Below are 20,556 nucleotides of genomic sequence, written 5' to 3'. Positions count from 1 at the left end.
AAAGTATTGCACAAATAATATTCAGCATTAGGAAGAGTAAACTATATCCACCAATGCAGCTAGATCTCAAAAACATAATGCCAAGTGAAAAAGTCTTAAAATGCACCATTTGTATACTCATCTGACAAAGGGCTAATATCCAGAACCTACAAAGAACTCAAACAAATTTACAAGAAAAAAACAAACAACTCCATCAAAAAGTGGGCAAAGGATATGAACAGACACTTCTCAAAAGAAGACATTCACACAGCCAACAGACACATGAAAAAATGGTCATGATCACTTGCCATCAGAGAAATGCAAATCAAAACCACAACGAGATACCATCTCACACCAGTTAGAATGGCAATCATTAAAAAATCAGGAAACAACAGGTGCTGGAGAGGATGTGGAGAAATAGGAACACTTTTACACATTGGTGGGACTGTAAACTAGTTCAACCATTGTGGAAAACAGTGTGGCGATTCCTCAAGGATCTAGAACTAGAAATACCATTTGACCCAGCCATCCAATTACTGGGTATATACCCAAAGGATTATAAATCATGCTGCTATAAAGACACTTGCACACGTGTGTTTATTGTGGCACTATTCACAATAGCAAAGACTTGGAATCAACTCAAATGTCCATCAGCGACAGACTGGATTAAGAAAATGTGGCACATATATACCATGGAATACTATGCAGCCATAGAAAAGGATGAGTTCATGTCCTTTGTAGGAACATGGATGAAGCTGGAAACCATCATCCTCAGCAAACTATCGCAAGAACAGAAAACCAAATACCGCATGTTCTCACTCATAGGTGGGAATTGAACAATGAGATCACTTGGACACAGGAAGGGGAACATCACACACCGGGGCCTGTTGTGGGGAGAGGGGGAATAGCATTAGGAGATATATCTAATGTAAATGACGAGTTAATGGGTTCAGTACAACATGGCACATGTATACATATGTAACAAACCTGCACGTTGTGCACATGTACCCTAGAACTTAAAGTATAATAATAATAATAAAATAAAAATAAATAAATAAATAAATATCACTGGGGATATCTGTTCCATGAAAGATTGTTAGAATTCTCTTGTAAAAGTGCCTGGGCCTAGTATTTCTCTTTCTTTTGAGGGGAGGGGCATTGTTAACTAGTTCTTTGATAATTTTGATTACTTTGTCTATGAATATTGGTGTGTTTAATTGTTCTATGTATACTAAGGTCAATTTTAGTAAACTGTATTTTCCTAGAAAATTTTAAAAAATACACATAAAACATATTAAACACTGCTCATGCATACTGACATGTCCAGATAAAGGATATTAAAATTAATTGAAAAGATACACACCAAATTCATGGTAGTGGTTGTAACGGCAGAGGAGAGGTGATTGAAAAGGTAATGTTGTAGGTGATAATAAATATGTCAACTTTATTGCTAACATTTTATTTATTTTATGGAAAAAAGGCTGGAGGCAAATATTTTTTGATAACTGTTAACTAGCAATTTGGGGCAGGAATCCCCAGGTATTTGCTACTGTCTACATTTTCCAGTATTTTTATAAGTAGTTAAAACTGAAATAGCCAATTGCACCATGTGTCTTTATGGTATACAAGGTACAACAGTGCTCTAAAAGAACAATAGTTCTTTCTGTTATGCTTTTATGCCACCGTTCTCCACTACTCAACCACTGTTCTAATGAGGCCAATGCCTATAAACATGCCCAAAATTTTCCAGCTAAACAAAATGAATCTGCCAGTAGTTACTCCTAAGAACTGCTTAGTCTATTCCTTTTCTTTCTCAGCTAAACTTCTTAGAGGAATTGTCTACACCTGCTCTCCCACATCTCCTTAATCTCCTCACTCACATCCAAGCCCACTGCAATCTGGCTTCTGCCCCACTTAAATTGCTTCAACCTCCTAACTGCCAAATCCTTTCCATTCTCATTTTACTTAACCATGCAAAGCACTTAAGATAATTGGCCAAATATTGGAGAATTTCCCTTCCCTTGGCGTCCACAGTTCTACTCTTGGCTGTCATTCCTTTTACCTCCCTACATGTTCCATCTCTGATTCCATCTCCTGTTGCAGTCACTTAATTCTAGTCTGCTTCCTCTAGTAGTACATTCTAAGTTCCGTTATCTCCCTAAGTGACCTCTTCTGTTTGCATGGCCGTATCTGCAATCCACTGACTCCTAAATGTGTATTTCTAGCCCCTTCTGGGATCAAGACACACACCTTCAACTGTCAGCTGGCTAGCTTACATTCTTTGCAAGTATCCCAACCTCAATATGTACTAAAGTAGCCATATCCTCAAAGATTCCACTGAAGATTAAGCTGGACGTGCAGAAAACTTCTCTACTCCTACTTTTCTTCCTCTTATTCTGATACAGAATGTCTTCTTGATTATACCTGCTACGGTATCTCTTGAATGCAACACCTCTTCTCTACCTTCCACACTGCTTTAACTCAGGTCTCCTGGTCCACATTGTTCGTACCATTTTTCTAACTAGTTTCCAAGACTTCCATGGAACTGCCTCATAATTTCCTGCTAAAGAGAAGCAATTAATTTCACCTTGCTTAACACCATTCAAGCGCCTGCAGATTTTAGTTTAAACTCCTCAGTCATTAAGGCAAGGCTCTGAAATAATCTACTACCATCTACCTTTCCAATCTTACTTTTGGATACATCTTTCTATACTGCCAGGATTCAAACTACATGGACCTCTCACCATTCCCTGACTATGGCGTGATTTTTCACACAAATCTGAGCCTTTGTACAGGCTGATCCTACCTCTAAATCCCTTTCTCTCTCCTCCACTTGATACATCTCAACACAGGTTTTTAAGATCCCATTGAGATGTCATTTCCTTCTGCAACGTTTCATTAGCTTCTCTAAGTAGGTAGTTATTCCTGCACCTTTGCTTCCATGAAACTTTGTAGCTGGCTCTAATTTAGCACTTACGTCATGTTTTTCTAAGAGCTACTTGTCCACATGTCCCTTCTTTGCCAATGAATTGCAAGCAGGTGCTATGCTTTTGTGATGGTTTATTAATTCAATGAGTATTTGAGAGCCAACCATCAGGAGGCCCTGTTCTAGGCTTATGCCATATACTGAACAAAACAGACAAACTCTAAACTCATGGAGTCTAAATTTCTGAGAACCAAATTATGATTAGGAAACCTCAGTCATGATTTGGAGATTTTTAAATCATCAGTAAGGCCATTACAAAATCAGAGTGTTAACAAGTCTTACTGTGGTAGCTTTTGTATGTCATTATAGCACAACACCTCTAGCTAGAGCCCATCTTTTACTTCTTTGCACCAGTGACAGCAATATGCACATACTATAGGAGCTTTAAATGATTGAAGCTCAGCTTTTTTTTTTTTTTTTTTTTTTGTTTTTTTAATGAAGACTATCCTTTTCTTTAGATGCCTGTGGGAACCTTTCCAAGAGACGGTATACAATTGCACATTGCAGTTGGATGGACCAATATTGACTCAGTTTCTCCACAAGTCAGCAGACATCAGACCCACACTGCATGGATTCAAGAAACAGAAATAACCACAGACAAGCTCTGTGTGGTTGAGTCAGAAAATGTCCACATGTTAGAATGGTAACCTATACCACACGCCTTTATAAAATAGGCACTAGTACCATGAGTATCTAATGTAATCTTTGAGTATTTTGTAGACAGATTTAGGCTTCTCTGTAACTGGTACATGTGTCATGAGTGAAAGAGTGAGAGACTCAGAAAACAGAAAGAATATGCCACTAACAAAAAAGGACAATGCAGAGCCTGATCCATGCAGAAAAGTTCTCAGTTGGAACAGGAACAACAGCAACTGGCCTGAAGCTTTGAGGAAGGAGGAACAGTTAATAAGAGATCGCAAGGTAGCATTACCTCTGTGATACTTGCTATTTGTATTAGCAAACAGATAAATATATAGGGAAGTTACCTGCTAATACAATTGCCCATTGCTGATAGTTGTTTGCCGTTCACTGGTTTGTTTTAGGCTTTAAAGTCTTCTATATCAGACTTTTCTCTTTATACTAGTAAAGCATAAAGAGAAAGGCCTGTAGAAGAGGTTACCGGTATCGTTTTACTGGTGTCCTGACAGAAATCAAAACCTTCGGGCCAGTCAACTGAGCATGCGTTCCTTACTTTAAAGGTCAGATACAAGGATGAGGTGAACCAGACCAGTGGAATCCTAAATCTGGTGTGATAATCACTGGATGTGTACATCTGGAATCAGCAATAAAATATTACTACTGCCATTGTGTCTATTATTATCAAAGAAAAAGAGGAGACAAGCTCTATTACTAATTAGCATACATACTTCTAAATGTATACATGTATAATCAATGAAAAAAAACCTATAAAAATGAAGAACATGCCCTAGAATTTTTACAGATAGAGGTTCATGATCAAAACATTTTGGAGACTGCTGACCTAAACACCAGATGACTAATCGTGAGTTCTAAGTAACAGACCACAGTCAGATTTCAGAGGTAAAGCAAAGCAGAAAAGAAAAGGTAAATGGAAAAAACAAAAACAGAACACCGAAATAGAGAGAATGAAAAAATTATTCCAGATATCACAAAGGCAAGCAGTGCAAAGATGTGATCCACAGTTTGCTGATTATAGAAATATTGTCTTCTGGTTTTTGCTGGGTGCAGGGACCAAGATCAGATAATGTGATGTGACTATTTGGTTATCTTGTTCCCCTGCTAAAAACCTGTGATCACTTCTCATTGCTCTTAGAATAAAGTCCAAATATTTAATAAAACTCAGCCACTCAACCATCTGGACCTTGCCTGCCTCTCCATCATTATCTTTTGTAACTTTGTCTTTTTGCAGGGGTAGAATGGGGGGAAGGGAAGGATCTCCTCATTTCAGGTATGCTCTCTAACCTTTTCTTGTCCATCTCTAAGTGTAATTCAAATGTCGACCCAATTTCTAATTCCTTTAATCATTATTCTCTGACCTCTAAAACATATTGAGTCTTTTTCCCATATGTTCCTATAGCCTCCTGTGCTTGCTTTTCTGAGAAACTCAGCATACTCAGAATGTATTTTTCAAGGTCTTTCTTCCTTGTTAGCCATCTGTGAGGATAGGGAAGGTATCTGTAACCCCAAAGGACACAGCGCAATGTTTGATTTATAAGAAGTGATAAATAAATGTGTTCACTGGAGTGAAGTTGAATGAAATGTGTCCTGACACCCAGAGAGAAAAATAGTTTGCCTCTGAGCTGCCTACGTACTTGCTAATTTAATATTATGATGGCAGAAATATGATACTTACCTAATCGTTAAAATAATATTTGACGGCTGTTTTATCAGTACGTTTAAAGGCACTTCATATTCCACTGGTCAACAAATATTTGAGTGCCTCAGTGGGTCTTGAAAGTGCTACGGTGTCTTTACTCTGGGTTGGCAGACACCAAACAACTGATTAAAACTGCTTTCATTAAGGCACAATATTGAAAGGATTCATGACTTATTCTGGCAGGACAGAGGATGGCTCAAGTTCATTGCTTGCAGTAATGTATATATTCTTAGTTGGTTAGTCTTAGCAAGATTCCCTGTGCCCATTGTCCTTGGAGGGGGTTGGAAATGCAGGTGTATGATCAAGCAGTGGAGAGAAGGGAGTACGAGCAGGTATGCAAATGCAATGCTCCAGATAAAAATCTCTTTGTACAGGATGAGATACATCCTTCAGAAGCTTGCCTCTGCACTGCATGTCCCATGACTACGCTGCCCCAGACTCTTATCAGGCACTAGTTTGTCCAACGTGGTCATTTTCATCAATTCCTTCAACTCAAGCTCAGGGAGGCCCTGCGGATTACCTTCATCGCCGTCCAAACCCCTCAAGCACAAAGCTAGGTACTAAGGTTTCCTCTTCCCATGCAAGAGCACTTGGTATGGTCTTGATCTTGTATTAGGCTGTTTTTGCATTGCTATACAAAAGGGGAGAATAGGCACATCACATGACAAGAGTGGGAGCAAGAGAGAGAAGAGGGAGGAGATGCCACACTCTTCTAAGCAACCAACTTGCACATGAACCAACTGAGTAAGAACTTACTCATCACCAAGGTGATGGCACTGAGCCATTCATGAGAAATCTGCCCCATGGTCCAGTCACCCCACCAGGCTCTACCTTCAACACTGGAGGTCACAATTAAACATAAGATTTGAAGGGGAGAAATATACAAACTATATAAGACCTCTCTATACTGTATATAATATAGAAACCCACAGGGAGATTTTCCAGTTCATTTGTTCTTTAACTGCATGTACCACCAAACTAGACAACAGGCACTAATTCAGCTAAGCCAAGCCCAGCCCTCCCAGAGCAATTCCAGCTCAGCTCAGAGTACCACGTACCACCCTCCACTCTTCCCCCATTCTTCCCTGTCCAGGCAGGATAGTCGAGAAATAAGAGTTCAGAGTACAGGCTGTGGAGCCACGATGCCTTGGTTAATAAATACACTCACTCTCTCAATCACCAGATGTGTGACTTTGGGCAAGTTGCTTAACCCCTTTGAGCCTCAATTTACTTATCAATAAAAAGGATATTCAAAACTGCTTGAGGGTCCCTCTTACCAGGGTATTCCTCTAGCACTCCAAATATAATATTGAACTCAATGCTTTTGACCCTATGTGCATGCATATGTACAAAGACCCACACAATTTCCTTCTTCTGTCTTCTGTCATCTGAATAATATCCTCCCATCACCATAGGCAAAGGCCTTCATCAGTCACCCCAGTTGGAGTACAGAGCCTGCCTAGGTGCATGCCTTGACACCTACTCCTCCTTGATCTCCCACTTAACTCCACCCCCACATTCAGTTACAAAGACCAATCACAATGCCCTAAGAACCTGCCACCAACATCCTTCTCGAACTAGACCTTCCTACCTAATGCCTCGACAACTTTGATGACTTCTTTCCACCTGGAGACCTTTCCACCTGGAGACTCTCCCTTCTTTAATCTTCCATTTACATCAGACAAGAGAACTCTTCCTAAAGCATCACTTTTATTATGCCATTATTGTCCTCAGAAACCTTAAATGCCTACCCATTGCATAAAATCCACATTTCTTAGACTCTCCAATCTCATGTCTCAGCCTCATCACTTCTCAGGTCACCATCCATGCCATCCAAACTACTGTCCCCACACAGTTATTCATGCCTCCCCACTAAATGCTTCTTCTCAATCCCTCTGAACTCTGCTGGCTACCTAGAGTCCAGCTCTTCCACAGAATATTCCCCAACAACTCCCCCCAGAGTGACCTCCTGTTCCCTTCTGCACTAAAGGACCAGATTCATCCCTTCCAGAGGGCAAATGTCACTTCCTCAGAACTCCCTCCCTCCATGACCCCCACATATTCCCAGTTTTTCCTCTCTCCTGACTTCTCATCCTCATGATTAAAGAACATTTTTCTCAGGCCAAATAATTATAAAAATGACCACAACTCACATTTATAGGGCTGTATCTAATTGTCAAGCACTGTGCTAAGCAATACATATGCATTAATTCAGTTAATCCTCAGTGCAACCTGGTGATATAGATTCTCTTCAGTGATTCACAACTCGGCATAGACTTGAGTACATTTTCATAGAAAGATAATAGAAAATAAACAAATAAACCCCAAAGAAATAAAGATAGATATATATGTGCACACATGTATATCTACATACATATAGTATATATAAAACAGCATTATAAAATAGTACTATAGTATATATCATATGCCTATATTTTTTCTTTTACAAAGTATATAAAAACTATGAAGGAAAGTAAAGCAGGGTAAAGAGACTGAGAGATGATAGGGATTGAGAGATGATATGGTTTGGCTGTATCCCCACCCAAATCTCATCTTGAAATGTAGCTCCCATAATTCCCACACGGAACTCAGTGAGAGAGAACTGAATCATGGGGTGGTTTCCCCCATACTGTTCTCGTGATGGTGAATAAGTCTCACAAGAGATGATGGTTTTACAAGGGGTTTCCCCTTTTGCTTGGCTCTCGTTCTCTTTACCTGCCACCATATAAGATGTGGCTTTGCTCCTCCTTGCCTTCTGCCATGATTGTGAGGTCTCCCCAGCCATGTGGAACGTGAGTCAATTAAACCTCTTTCCTTTATAAATTACCCAGTCTCAGATACGTCTTTATCAGCAGCATGAGAACAGGCTAATACAAGAGAAATAGGATGGGTTGTTATATTAGATGAAGTCATCAGAGAAGTACCATATCAACAGAGACCCAAAGGAAGTGAGGAAGAAAGTCAACAAAATTATGGGGCGAGAATGGTCCAGGAACACATTAAGAAACTAAACTACAGAGAGGCCATGTGACTTCTCAAGGTCACACGATAGCAGGCACAGTATGTGAATCCTAATTCTGACTCCAAAGTCTTATCCTTAGCCACCAGTCCTCACCTTCCATTAATGTTCTGCAGCAGTTCATTCTATTAGCCAGCTTTGGATTTTTAAAACTCCCCTTTTCCCCATTAGTTAACAAATATGGACCTTCTACATGCCAGGCACTGACCTCCATTCATCAGAAGTCATCTACCTCTCCAATTTCTTCTCCAGGTATAACACGTTTCCATGGTTTCACATCCATCTCTCACCCTTATTCTTTACAGTTCTGACTCTAGACTCTATTCCTTACCCAGTTCATGACTTCAGTTACCATTATCTTTCTGCAACGAATTCCTAAACTGGGGTCCCAGTTTAATTTGATGGCCAGCTTCTTGGCTGCAAGACTGTGCCTCATTCATCTCTCTATTCCTAATACTCATCACAATGCTAGATGTGTAAAAAATGAGTGCCTCTCTGAAATAGATTAAATTTGAACTCTACATTTCCATCTGCCTTTGGGACAGTTTGACCTGGATGTTTTCCCAGCATCTCAAAATCAATATTTCTAAAAATGAACACATTATCTTCCATCTAAAACCTGTTCCTCCTCCTATATTCCTTGTCACTCACAGCAGCACCACAAAGTATCACAGTCACCAACCTTGCCATCTTTCTCCCCCACAACAGCCATCTCACCTTTCCATTTCCACTGCCTTTACCCTTGTTCAAACATTTGTTTTCTCTTGCCTAGACTAATGGGACTGCCTCCTCAAGATATCTCAACTGATGGTACTTCCTACACAGCTATGCAAAATTAATTCCCTTCATTCTGTCACTTTTTGTGAAATCTGATGGTCTTCTATCCACAAAATTTAAGCTCAGTATCATGTTGCAACTCATATGGCCCAATACCTATTGGGCATCTTCTCCACTTTGGTATCCAAGAAGCTCTTAAATTTCATTGTTCTCCAAAACTGACCATTCAGGTTTTTTTCAACCGAACCTCCTTCTCTGTATTTCCCATCTTGGTAAATGTATGCCATGCAACAGTTCCCTTGGCCAGAAACTGAGAGTTGCTCTTGTCCTCTATTTGTCTCATGTGTACTCTCTGCCTTCCACTGCATGACCAATGCCTTGCTCTGTCCTTCATTATGTCTCACCTGCAGCTATGCCACAGCAGATCTCTGCCTGCGGTTTAACTCCCTTTTTGTCCATTGGCTACATCATCAGTTATCTTCCCAGTGTGCAAATGTGGTGATGCTCTGCTCTTGATTGAAATCTATCAGTAGTTTTCATACTGCATCACGTCTTGACCGTGACTACTGTCCAGCTTCCCATCTCACTATTTTCTTCTTCCCCACACATTCACAAAACCACACAAAATTCTTACTGTTCCCTGATTGTAGTACTATGTTCTCTTGGTCCAGCCTTGGGACCACAGCTCTCCCTGCCTGAAACTTTCATAATTTACCTGCCATCTCTCCCTGAAAATTTCATTCTCATCCTCCAGTCCTACCTAGTCTAAGTAGCTTTCTATGACTCTGTCCCGCCTGCATAGTGTGACTTACATCTGTTTGCAAAGCAGTCTGTGCTTGGTGTTATTACAGGGCTTTTGAAGTTCTAATATATTCATCTCTCATGTCTATCTCTTTAGATTCAGGGCTTCTTTTCCATGGGATATTTTTCAACTCTACATTCTAGTACTTAGAAGAATACTTGGGAAATGAATGTTCAGTATATGTTTTGTGAAAGAATCAATTGGCTCACATTTGGGGAAACCTCCACTGATATGAAGGAGTAGTAACATTATTTAGTCTACAGAATAATGCTCTTTCTCTACATAAGGTTTGTGTTGTATTATACATGATTCTGTATTATACACGATTCTGTATTATACATGATCGTGTGGTATTATACATGATTCTAAAAAACCACTATGACTCAATAACAAACCATGTGATTATGATAGATTTACTGAGTGTTCCTTCAGCTTATTATTTCACAGAAGACAAGGACTACAGCTACTGATATTCTTCATTAAGAACATATGATGGAGTCCTAGGAAGGTATTTAGCACATGTCTTTGAAGATGAAGTAAACTAACATACACTATGTAATTAATACACAATTTGGGTCAAGTAGAAGTCTGGGGTAGAGAAGGAAGATATGATTTAAATGTTTAATTCCTATAACTTAAACAATTAACATATCTTTTTATATTCTGAAATATTTATTAGCACAGTGTCTCTCATATAGTAGGTGATTGATAAATGCATTTTAAATGAATGATTGTTTAATAACATTCTCAAAAATATTTCTAAAACTATTACAACACAAATTGCATTAAGGCTGAAGTTATAACTGTCATTGAGATCTAAAATTTTGCTCTAATAATAGTTATGGAAGGCCACAATCCCGTGCTCAGGGATCCAAGGATAAATAAAGCTATGTTTTCAATAGCAATGCTTATAACAAGTTAATTTTACAGTTTGATCTTCCCAGTGTAGAGGTGGTGGATTTTTCATTCTCACTGTTTATTCTGAGAGGTGAACAACAATTTTCAAAGTACTTTTTAATGATCAATTTTCATTTGGAGGTTACATCCACAACTTTAACTAGGAGGACTTATGGGGTGTAGCGGTGACTTCTGTACTTAAATTACATCAGAAGTGCTAGCATTTATTACCTTCCAGCTTCCCAGTTTAGATGTGTGCCCTTTCTTAAAAACTATCTTACAACATCTCCATTTAAAAAATGAGATTTATTCTATAAACCCACAGCAAGAGAATTCCCTCACTCCATATCCCTGGATATTGTATTTTACAGTTTCCTGCTTCCTTTTTCCATGTTTCTCAATGCCCGGCTCTATTATCTGATTGTTTTATACTTGTCCCCAAAATTTTCCTCCCCACAACTTTTAAATTAACGCAGTGCACCTGCGTTTCAGAGTCTGTGCCGACTCTCTCAGATATCATGACTTCAGCAGAAAATCCTGATGAAACTGGACCACGAGCGGACAAGGAACAGATAACCACTGCAATAATACTGTGCATCACAGTATAAAAGGCTCATCTGCAAATTAAAGGAAGTTTATTAAAATAGATGATATGGAAAAAGTGATTTAAAATTCTTTGAAAGGATGTGAGAAAAGTTGGGCAGAATGTGACTTTCACAAATGCTTGAAATATTTGATGATGTATAACATCCTTATAATATGTGATCCCCAAAATTAAGTTTAAAAATTAGAGAAACATCCTATTTAATTTGAAAATTCCTACACCAATTTGAAGTGCCTCTGCCTACATCAGAACATCATGTAAATTCCCAATAACAGACCTAAGCATTTTCAATTCCTTTAGGATTGTCTTTAAACAGAAGATATAGCTCATTTGCATTCTCCAAGCTTCCAAATCATATTTGTTTTAGGAAAAAAGTGCATTTTTTACAGACTTCCAGCATCAAAGAAGGTTTTTAAAATCTTTAAAATAGCTTAGATAATGTAATGTCTTTAGGTGACTGAAAGATAAACCCAGATTCAGTTAGAAAAATTGGTAGAGGGCAGGAAGAAATGAACAATAGAACAAACACAGAACTTCAAGCCCAGTTCTTCTCATAGCTTTATTCTACAGGACCCCAAAGAGGAAAAGGTCAAGTTCAATATCACTGTGTGCTTCCATTTGGAAAGGAACAGCACTTATACCAACTGGAAGTAATTTTGCTTTTAAACATCCATCTCACTTCATCCTTAACTCTGTTACGGGAATGAATATTTTAAAATAAACATGTTTAGGCATTGATTTTCTCCTCAACTTGACTATCAATGCCTCATGCACATTCAGTTACTAACTCTTGTATAAACAGTAAGCTCTCCAGAAGCAGACTCTACGTCTCAGTCATCCCAATACTAAGTAGTTTCTTTGTAAATACTTGCTGAATTAATCTTATTTCATCATTACAGGATCTTTATAAGCTACAAGTAGATATTATTACCACCACTTACAGAGGAAGAAAGAAAGAAACAGCAACATTATATTCAATGACTACTTTATATATTATCGCCTTCCTAAATTAAAATTTCTCTAAATTAAGCTTCTCTCCAAATTTAACTTGTTCTTCATACTATATCTCACGGAGTTATTTTATAAATGTCTATTAGTTAGTTCTATATTACCTTTTTTTCCTCTAATTCCCTGTGGACATGAGAAGACTGGGGGATCAGTTCCACTACAGTAGAATGGGTTGGAGTACAACCCTGTATCTTTGCCTTTAGATGTAACCATAAGACACTTTTATTCATGGAGTGAATTACCAAATGCAAAGCATGGATGAAAGGTATGGGCTAGACCATTTTTTAAAGTAGTTTCTCATGCTATCATAATGAATATTCATTAAATTATAAAAAGTTGTAACCCAAAATAAAACCCTTGGCAGAATATCTATTTGGAGATATAGATCAGTTTAAGAGCTGCATGTGCTATACGTACCTGATACTATTATGAAACTCATGAAGACATTTAGAAGTCATGTCTTTTCTCGTAAAAAACAAAATAATAAGATTTTGAGACATCTTACCATATGTAACAATGTACAAACAGCACAACAAAAAAAAGACATGGGTTGTGGGGAAATCGTCATTAGACTGCAGTAGTTACTGTTATCAGTTCAATCTGATTTTCATTCCCATCTGGGCAATGTCACTGCTTAAACTGCTTAACTCAAAAGATCCTTCAAAATATTAAGAACTGTTGACATCTGGAGATGGAAGTCTATTTTTCCTCCAAAACCTTTTTAAAATAAAGACCTATTAAAAAAATTTTTTTTTAAATCCATATCTAATTCCCTAGACTTTTCATGAGCAGATGCTGCCTGAATACAAGAGGGGACATTTCCCTAATCCAATACAGATTTCAGGTAATCACAAAGTTATAAATTGTTGCTGTAAAATGTTTTGATGACTTATTTTTACCTAAATAAATAGTTTGGGTGGGGCAGGTAGAGGGAGAGAAGTTTCTAAAAGGTCAATAACATATCCAAAGGGTATTTAAACTGACAACCTATTTCCAATGAGAGAGCCACTCAACCACACTGGCTGTGTTCGTTCAGGAAGAAAAATCAGCCCCCAACATGAGCATGAAGGCCAAATGTTCAATATGGAAAATTCTATATTTACATCCATGTTCAAATTATTCCTTATATTGTCAGAGTGTGTGAAGAGCCTTTATGTTTAAATACTGACAGCCCTTTTTCAGGTTCTCTAATGCCATGTGCATGTATGCACATATAGCACAGCCTATAGTGAAAAGACTGGGCAAGAAGAGGAGGTACAGCCACAGCAATGACAGCAAAGGAGATGAACTTCTGCCTCTCTCAGTCTTGACACACTTTTCACTTTCCTCTTACTTCCCTCTCAATACAGCCTGATTTTTTTCACTGTGAAATCTGATGTAAAAGGAAGTGCACGTAAGGAAATGGCTGTGTATACACTGAACGACGTCTCCATGCCTTTTTCAATTTTCCCATTCCTCTCCACATCCACTGCCGTAATGTAAGGATCTATCATCTGATGAGAATAATGGTGGTGGATGTGGTGGTGTAGGCATTCACTCACTGAGGGGAAATCTACAAAGGACCATTTGTGGAGTTAGGGGCCAGGAGATGTGAGGCCCCTCAGGCTACCGATGTTGGAGGTGATCATCAATCTGGAAGGGAGTAAGAACGAGGGAACGTCACAGTAACAACATCCAAAGATGACACTGACGACTGCCCTAAATGTACAAAATCACTGGGCATCTGTTAAGTTCTTTTTCAGAAACAGTGTGCACTCTGATAGTCATGGTGCTATAGATGCAAGAACACGCACAGTTCAAAGGAGCATTATCTTGGTGTCACGTACTGTGCTCATAAACTCAGTCCACCGAATGGAAAGACATGGAGCCAAAAGTCACTTCCAGCTAATGGCTTAACATGCAATCAAATGTGAATTGTAACTTTGGTCTTTGGTGGGTCTACCACGGGACAATGTGGTTTAATTCCATCAATAGTTTTAAATGTCTACTAGTTTTTGTTTTGTTTTGTTTTTGAGACACAGTCGCACTCTGTCGCCCAGGCTGCAGTGCAATGACGCGATCTAGGCTCACTGCAACCTCTGCCTCCTGGGTGCAAGCGATTCTCCCTGCCTCAGCCTCCCAAGTAGCTGGGATTACAGGTGCCTGCCACCATGCCCAGATAATTTTTGTATTTTTAGTAGAGAATGGGTTTCGTCATGTTGGCCAGGCTGGTCTCAAACTCCTGACCTCAGGTGATCTGCCAGCCTTGGCCTCCCAAAGTTCTGGGATTACAAGCGTGGGCCACCATGCCTAGTCTAAATGTCTACTAGTTTATGAAGCATTGTACAAGTGCTTACTAGGGGTACAAAAATTAGTAATTCTTGCATGGTACTACTTGCCATCAAAAAGTTACAACTGAATATCTGCAAATGAGACAAATTATGTCTAGTTACTTCTGCCTTGTCATTCAGATCTATATCAACATTAAAAGCAAAGCAAGTTAAGAAAATTCAAATAATAATTATTTGGGGAGGAGTCGGGGAGAAATCAGTGAGGCTGCAAGAGAAGGACACTACATTTCAGATGTGTCTTGATGGATATACAGATTTTCACTGGGCAATGTGAGGGCAGGAAGTTAATTCTAAGCAGTGGGTAAAACAGGAGATACAGCTGGTTATGGTCCCAGCTACTTGAGAGGCTGAGGTGGGAGGATGGCTTGAGGCCAGGAGTTCGAGGCTGCAGTGACCCATAATGGCACCACTGCACTCCAGCCTGGGCAACAGAGTGAGACTCTGACTTACAAGAAAGTGAAAAAAAGTAAAAAAGAGATATGTTTGGAGACCAGGGAACAGTCCAGTTTAGCCAGATCAGGGTGTAGACCTAGCAGCATCATGAAAGAAAATGTTAGGATGGAGAGCTATCACTGCATTGTAGCAGTCTTGAAAATCAAGCTAAGGAATTTGTATTTTTGACTCTGTAAGTAATGGGGGGGCATTAAAAGATTTTGTGCAGGAGAATTCTATGACTCAAGTTAGGTTTCAGTAAATTTGGTTGGTTTTGAGTGGGGAGTAGCAGTCAGTGCAAATAGGATGTAACCATCATGGCCTAGAAAGGATGCTGAGAACAAAATCTTGGTGGTGGAAATGGAAATTGAAGGAAGAGACAGACATAAAATACAGAAGAGAACCATTAAGTCTTGGTGACTTATTCATCATGATGAGAATACCATAGAGAAGGAGACTCTTTTGCTTTGTTTTTGTTTGTTTGTTCGTTTGTTTTCTTTTTTTTTTTTACAACATGTCTCAAAAAATGTTGCCACAATAATTGTTTTTAGAAGACAGAGCATGATGTCCTTTTTGACACACTGACTTTAAGGTGCTGGTAAAACTTTCTTATGAGTCTGACCAGCAGAAGAGGAATGGAGCAGACTATAGACTCAAGAGATACTCCCCCGTCAAAATAAGAATCAAAGCCACACTTTGATTAGGAAGAGAGTATAGAGGGAGAAGATAATTGAAAGACAATCATGTGAAAGGCTGCACAAAATGGGCAAAAAAGAGGAAATAAGTGTCATAAAAGGAGATCTGGCTGGGCACGGTAGCTTATGCCTGTAATCCTAACACTTTGGGAGGCCAAGGCGGTCGGGTCACTTGAGGTCAGGAGTTCAAAACCAGCCTGGCCAACATGGTGAAATGCCATCTCTACTAAAACTCCAAAAAAAAAAAAAAAATTAGTCGGATATGGTGGCGGGCGCGCCTGTAATCCTAGCTACTCGGAAGGCTGAGGCAGGAGAATCGCTTGAGCCTAGGAGGCAGAGATTGCAGCGAGCCAAGGTCACACCACTGCACTCCAGCCTGGGCGACAGAATGAGACTCCATCTCAAACAAACAAACAAAACAAACAAACAAAAAACGAGATCCAAGAGAAATCAGAGAAAATAGAATACTTCGATGTAAGTTGGGAAGGCTTCTTTCATTCAGTATCTGTTGTTGAGCAAATATTACAAGTCAGACTTCATGCTCAATACTGGGGATGAAGTGGTGAACAGGACAGAAAACCTCTGCTCTCACAGAGCTCACAATTTCCCAAGACATGTTGGTAAACAGCATGAAACAACCCACTGAGTTCAGGAGGATATGAATTGAGAAAAGGCCCTCAGGAACTTTAACCAAATGAATACTTTTGGAAAACAAATGGGTGATTCAATGCCCAAGGGTGAATTAATTTATAATAATGGGTGCAGTTGTAGAATTTTTAAAGATTTTTCAGACATGCAAAGGCTCCTTGAACAAATAAAATACTCATCTCCCCACAACACCCTCCCCGCCTCACACATTAATCTATTTGAAATAGTCGCTAAGAAGAGAGTCTATTTAGTAAAAAAAACACATTCTGCTATGTATTATTGAAAAGCAATATTATTCACATGTTCTGGAAAAAATGAGAACACGAAAAATAAATAAAAGGACAAAAAATAGTAAGGGCTTAATAATTTAAGCCCAGAAATATATCTTCAAAACAATCAACCACTGTCTGGTCTACAATTCTGCAGAAATCTTGCATGCATATTTTATATTGCATGGCTCATTAATTTCCAAACCAACCATAGCTTTATTTTATGAGATGGCATAAGCTTTAGGCCTGGGGAGAGAGGGTGGCTGAATTTCAACACTTCATCCTATCATTTGTTTAGTACACCCCTTACATTTGTATGACATAAAGAAAATAAAGTAATGATTGTATGATGAAAAACTTTTCATGGATTCAGAATAAATGGATTTTTCAATATTAACCTTGTGGAATCACTAATTTGAGTTTGCCTTATTTTTAATAAACATAAAACTTAAGCCAAAGCCATGATACATCCATCAAATGACAATTCAAAATTGAAGAGATTTTTTTACTCTACTATTGAAACATACATTTTCCTCCTCACTTTTAGTTGTAGATTACATCACATAATATCTGCCATGCCTAAGTTAGATGGCACAAATTAAGGACACCAATGAATAATTTTGTAGGTTTTTTTTTCCTCTGACCTTATTTCTGATTATCTTTCAAACACACAGCTGAATTATCATCTCCCTCTTTCTCTCCACTGTTAGCAGAATTACCTCACAGGAGTGCAAAATAATGGGATTAGACAATGAAATAAAAAATGTATTTTGGTCAGGCTTTGGGTTTAACATGGAAGCTGGCGGGGCAAAAGTGAGCACTCTAATTTGTAAGAAACCTTCTCTACTTGTATGTACTTATGCACAACTCGCCCATTTTCTGTCCTCTCTGGCATTAACAATGTCAATTACAGTGATTTACAGGTGGTGCTCATCAGTTAGCATATTAGATGCTTTTACTTGTTGAGAAGAGAGTATGGAATGAACTTTTTAAACTAAATTATTATAAAGTTTCAGAACTGCAACTCGACTCTATTCTGTCATTTCCAACATTTCCTCTCTACTTTCCATTCAGGTAGTTTCATCCTTTGCCTGTCAGCAAACCATTTTTCACAGTGTTCTATCTCTAAGTCAGGTAATAAAATACACACACACACACACACACACACACACATTCACACACACACACACACATTCACACACACACACACACACACACAGACTCACACTTCTCCAATTTCCAATTTCTCTATCATATACATACATTTCTCTCAGTTAGAGCTTCCAGTTAAATTTTGCTTAGACTCCAGATAAATCATCTTATAAACCTCCATCCCAGAGATATATATTCAAGGAAAAACTGTATCAAGTACAAGATAGTTTGGAAGTTATATAAACAGCCTACTTATTGGAAAGAGAACAAGATATCAGGACTATTATTTTAAAACAAAATGGAAGATAGAGTTTAAGCCTTTAAAAATCATCCTTTCTCATCCCAGGATTAGGAAAGACCACCCTATATCTGATCACAAGTAAGCAAAGTATTTATGCATATGTTTGGTGAAAATAATATTACATATTTGGGGATCATTCTCTAGTATTAGCTTTGAAGCAATATCAACAAGAATAAAAAAGATAAACCAAACTATTTTTTCTTTATTCTTCCCATCATATGACAACTAGCTAAAAGTTTGTGTATACAATTCAAGAAACAGGTGTCAAATCAATTCTCAGCCAGAAAACTAATCACTTTGGTCTCACCTTAGCCAAGGTATACATCAACATATTTGTGTTCTCTAAATAAACAGTGAACACATGCTGATTCTGGAGATAGCACTAAAAGGTTTGCTTTTTTAAATGTATAGTACTCCCCAGGTGTGACCTCAATTTCATTTCTCATTTATAGTGATTATGGCCACCTATGGCCCTGTGCATACACTAGACATGCTGATTCAATCTCCATCCAGTTGCTGGAAGAACAGGCACAGTCAAAAATCTGTGGTCACTGAGGAGCCAAGCAATGCAAGCCTTCCGGTTCCCGAGACGACATTCCTGCCATCTGCTCCAGCCTTGAGTTCCCTGGGCTGCCATGTGTGTGAATGAGTCTCTAGTAGGACAACTAGCCCTCTACCCTATGTTTATTCTAAAGAACTGCCAAGACAGAGACCCTACGAACTCAACTCAACACCCAACAACTACTCAGCTCTCTACACTAAACATGCCACTCAGGAACCATGTGATCTCTTAAAGACTGTAAGTATTTCTCACAAGAGATATTCTACATATGCTTGGCTCATAATGAGTGGGCATCTCCAGGCATAAGCGAAAACAGAACTAAATACAGTTACAAGTCAAATGTGGGGCATTACAGGTGATGTTCATATTACTTTTTCCAGTCCAAAAGGATTAAGACTGTTCTCTTTAAAATTTCATATTCAAGTGAGACTAGTGTCCTCCCAGTTACAATGACCTTAACTATTGGAGTGAGGAAAAGAAAGGGAGGGTGTCCATTTCCATTTCTCATGGCCATAAATTTGAATGACTGACTCAAGTTGTTGAGGTGGCTCCATTTCCCTGAGTACTAAAGAAGGCAGCAAGTGGAAACACCTCTTTCCTTGCAAGTTTGCAGCCCTCAAGTCCAAGTTTTTCACCCTCTAAACCCAAACTATGCTATAGCCATATGTGACCCCTTAGCTTATGTAATCCGGGAGAGGTCCAGCCCTTTATCACTCTCATGTGCCCCAAAATCACTTCCATTCTATTTCTGGCTCCTGTAAAATACTCTGTACACATCAAAACCACCTAATAACAAATCGATGCAACCCAAGACGCTTTGTGGGAGGGCATCGTCCCCTATTTCTCTATGGATCCCACCAAACAGCAAAACATTTCTCCCTGCTTTCGCAGAACGCACGTTTCTCTGAAAGCCAAGATCCTAACACAGTGCCCGATACCTTTCCAAGGCTGTTCTGTATATAAATGATTTCCAAGTGTCACTGAGGACCATTTTCTCTGAACACACTAAACTGACGCTAGCCATAAAACAAGCCATACGCTCCGGCTGAAGAATCCGACATGGGCAAGATACCGCCAGTATATTACCAGGGGACAAAAATACAGTTGTAATAAAGAAACGTTTGGGGGCATAAAGGAAAAGTGGAAGGAGACGGTCAATACTATTTCAGCTCATTAATCCCCAGGTGTTAGGGGAAGGAAGCGTGCGGTCTGGAGTTACCTGGCAGATGCATAAACAACCTCGGAAATTTTCAGAGAAGGCAAAAGTACGCACAGGATCGCAGGGGACCCTGCCACCGGCGAGTTTCAAACACACTTCAAACATCTTTTCTTCCCCGACCTGGATCTTGCATGCACCCCCCTCTCCTTTGCACCCCATTCCCGCCGCTCCCACCTCCCCTTCCCAGTCCCGCCAGGTGACTGTGTCTCATGCAGCGAAGGCAACAAGCGTCCCTAGCCGAGGAAGGGAAGGGGCAGCCGTCTCGGCTCGCGAGGGAAGGAGGGCGGAAGCGGGCGCCCGCTCGCAAGCTTATTGCATCCTACCGCCTGTGGAGCTGGCCTCCTCCAGCTGAGCCGAAATGCTTTCCACTCTCCTCACATTCATGTCTGGGGACGCAGGGTGCAGGAGTGAGACTCGGGAGTCCACCGGCCAGGGGCGTCTGTCGACGGGTCTGCACGGGAGCGCACCGCCGCTCGGCCCGGGGGCGTCCGTGGAGCTGGGAGAGAGAGCTTCGGCGGCG

General features: G+C 39.5%; 1 protein-coding gene across 2 annotated transcripts in view; it reads right to left on the bottom strand.

The window, feature by feature from the left end:
- The window catches only part of KCNIP4 (Kv channel interacting protein 4), a 1,232,493-nt gene extending 1,211,943 nt beyond the window's left edge, over positions 1 to 20,550 (bottom strand). For both annotated transcript variants that reach the window (XM_011935672.1, XM_011935676.1), the window contains exon 1: positions 20,360 to 20,550. In XM_011935672.1, the coding sequence (XP_011791062.1) occupies positions 20,360 to 20,420 (61 nt within the window). In that variant the 5' untranslated portion in view covers positions 20,421 to 20,550. The remainder of the gene's footprint in view (positions 1 to 20,359) is intronic.
- Positions 20,551 to 20,556: the final 6 nt, after the last annotated feature.

This window comes from Colobus angolensis, unplaced genomic scaffold, assembly GCF_000951035.1.
Source record: "Colobus angolensis palliatus isolate OR3802 unplaced genomic scaffold, Cang.pa_1.0 Scaffold146, whole genome shotgun sequence".
NCBI lineage: Eukaryota > Metazoa > Chordata > Mammalia > Primates > Cercopithecidae > Colobus > Colobus angolensis.
Note: the sequence above shows the minus strand (reverse complement) of the source record. Positions and strands in the feature narration are given on the sequence as shown.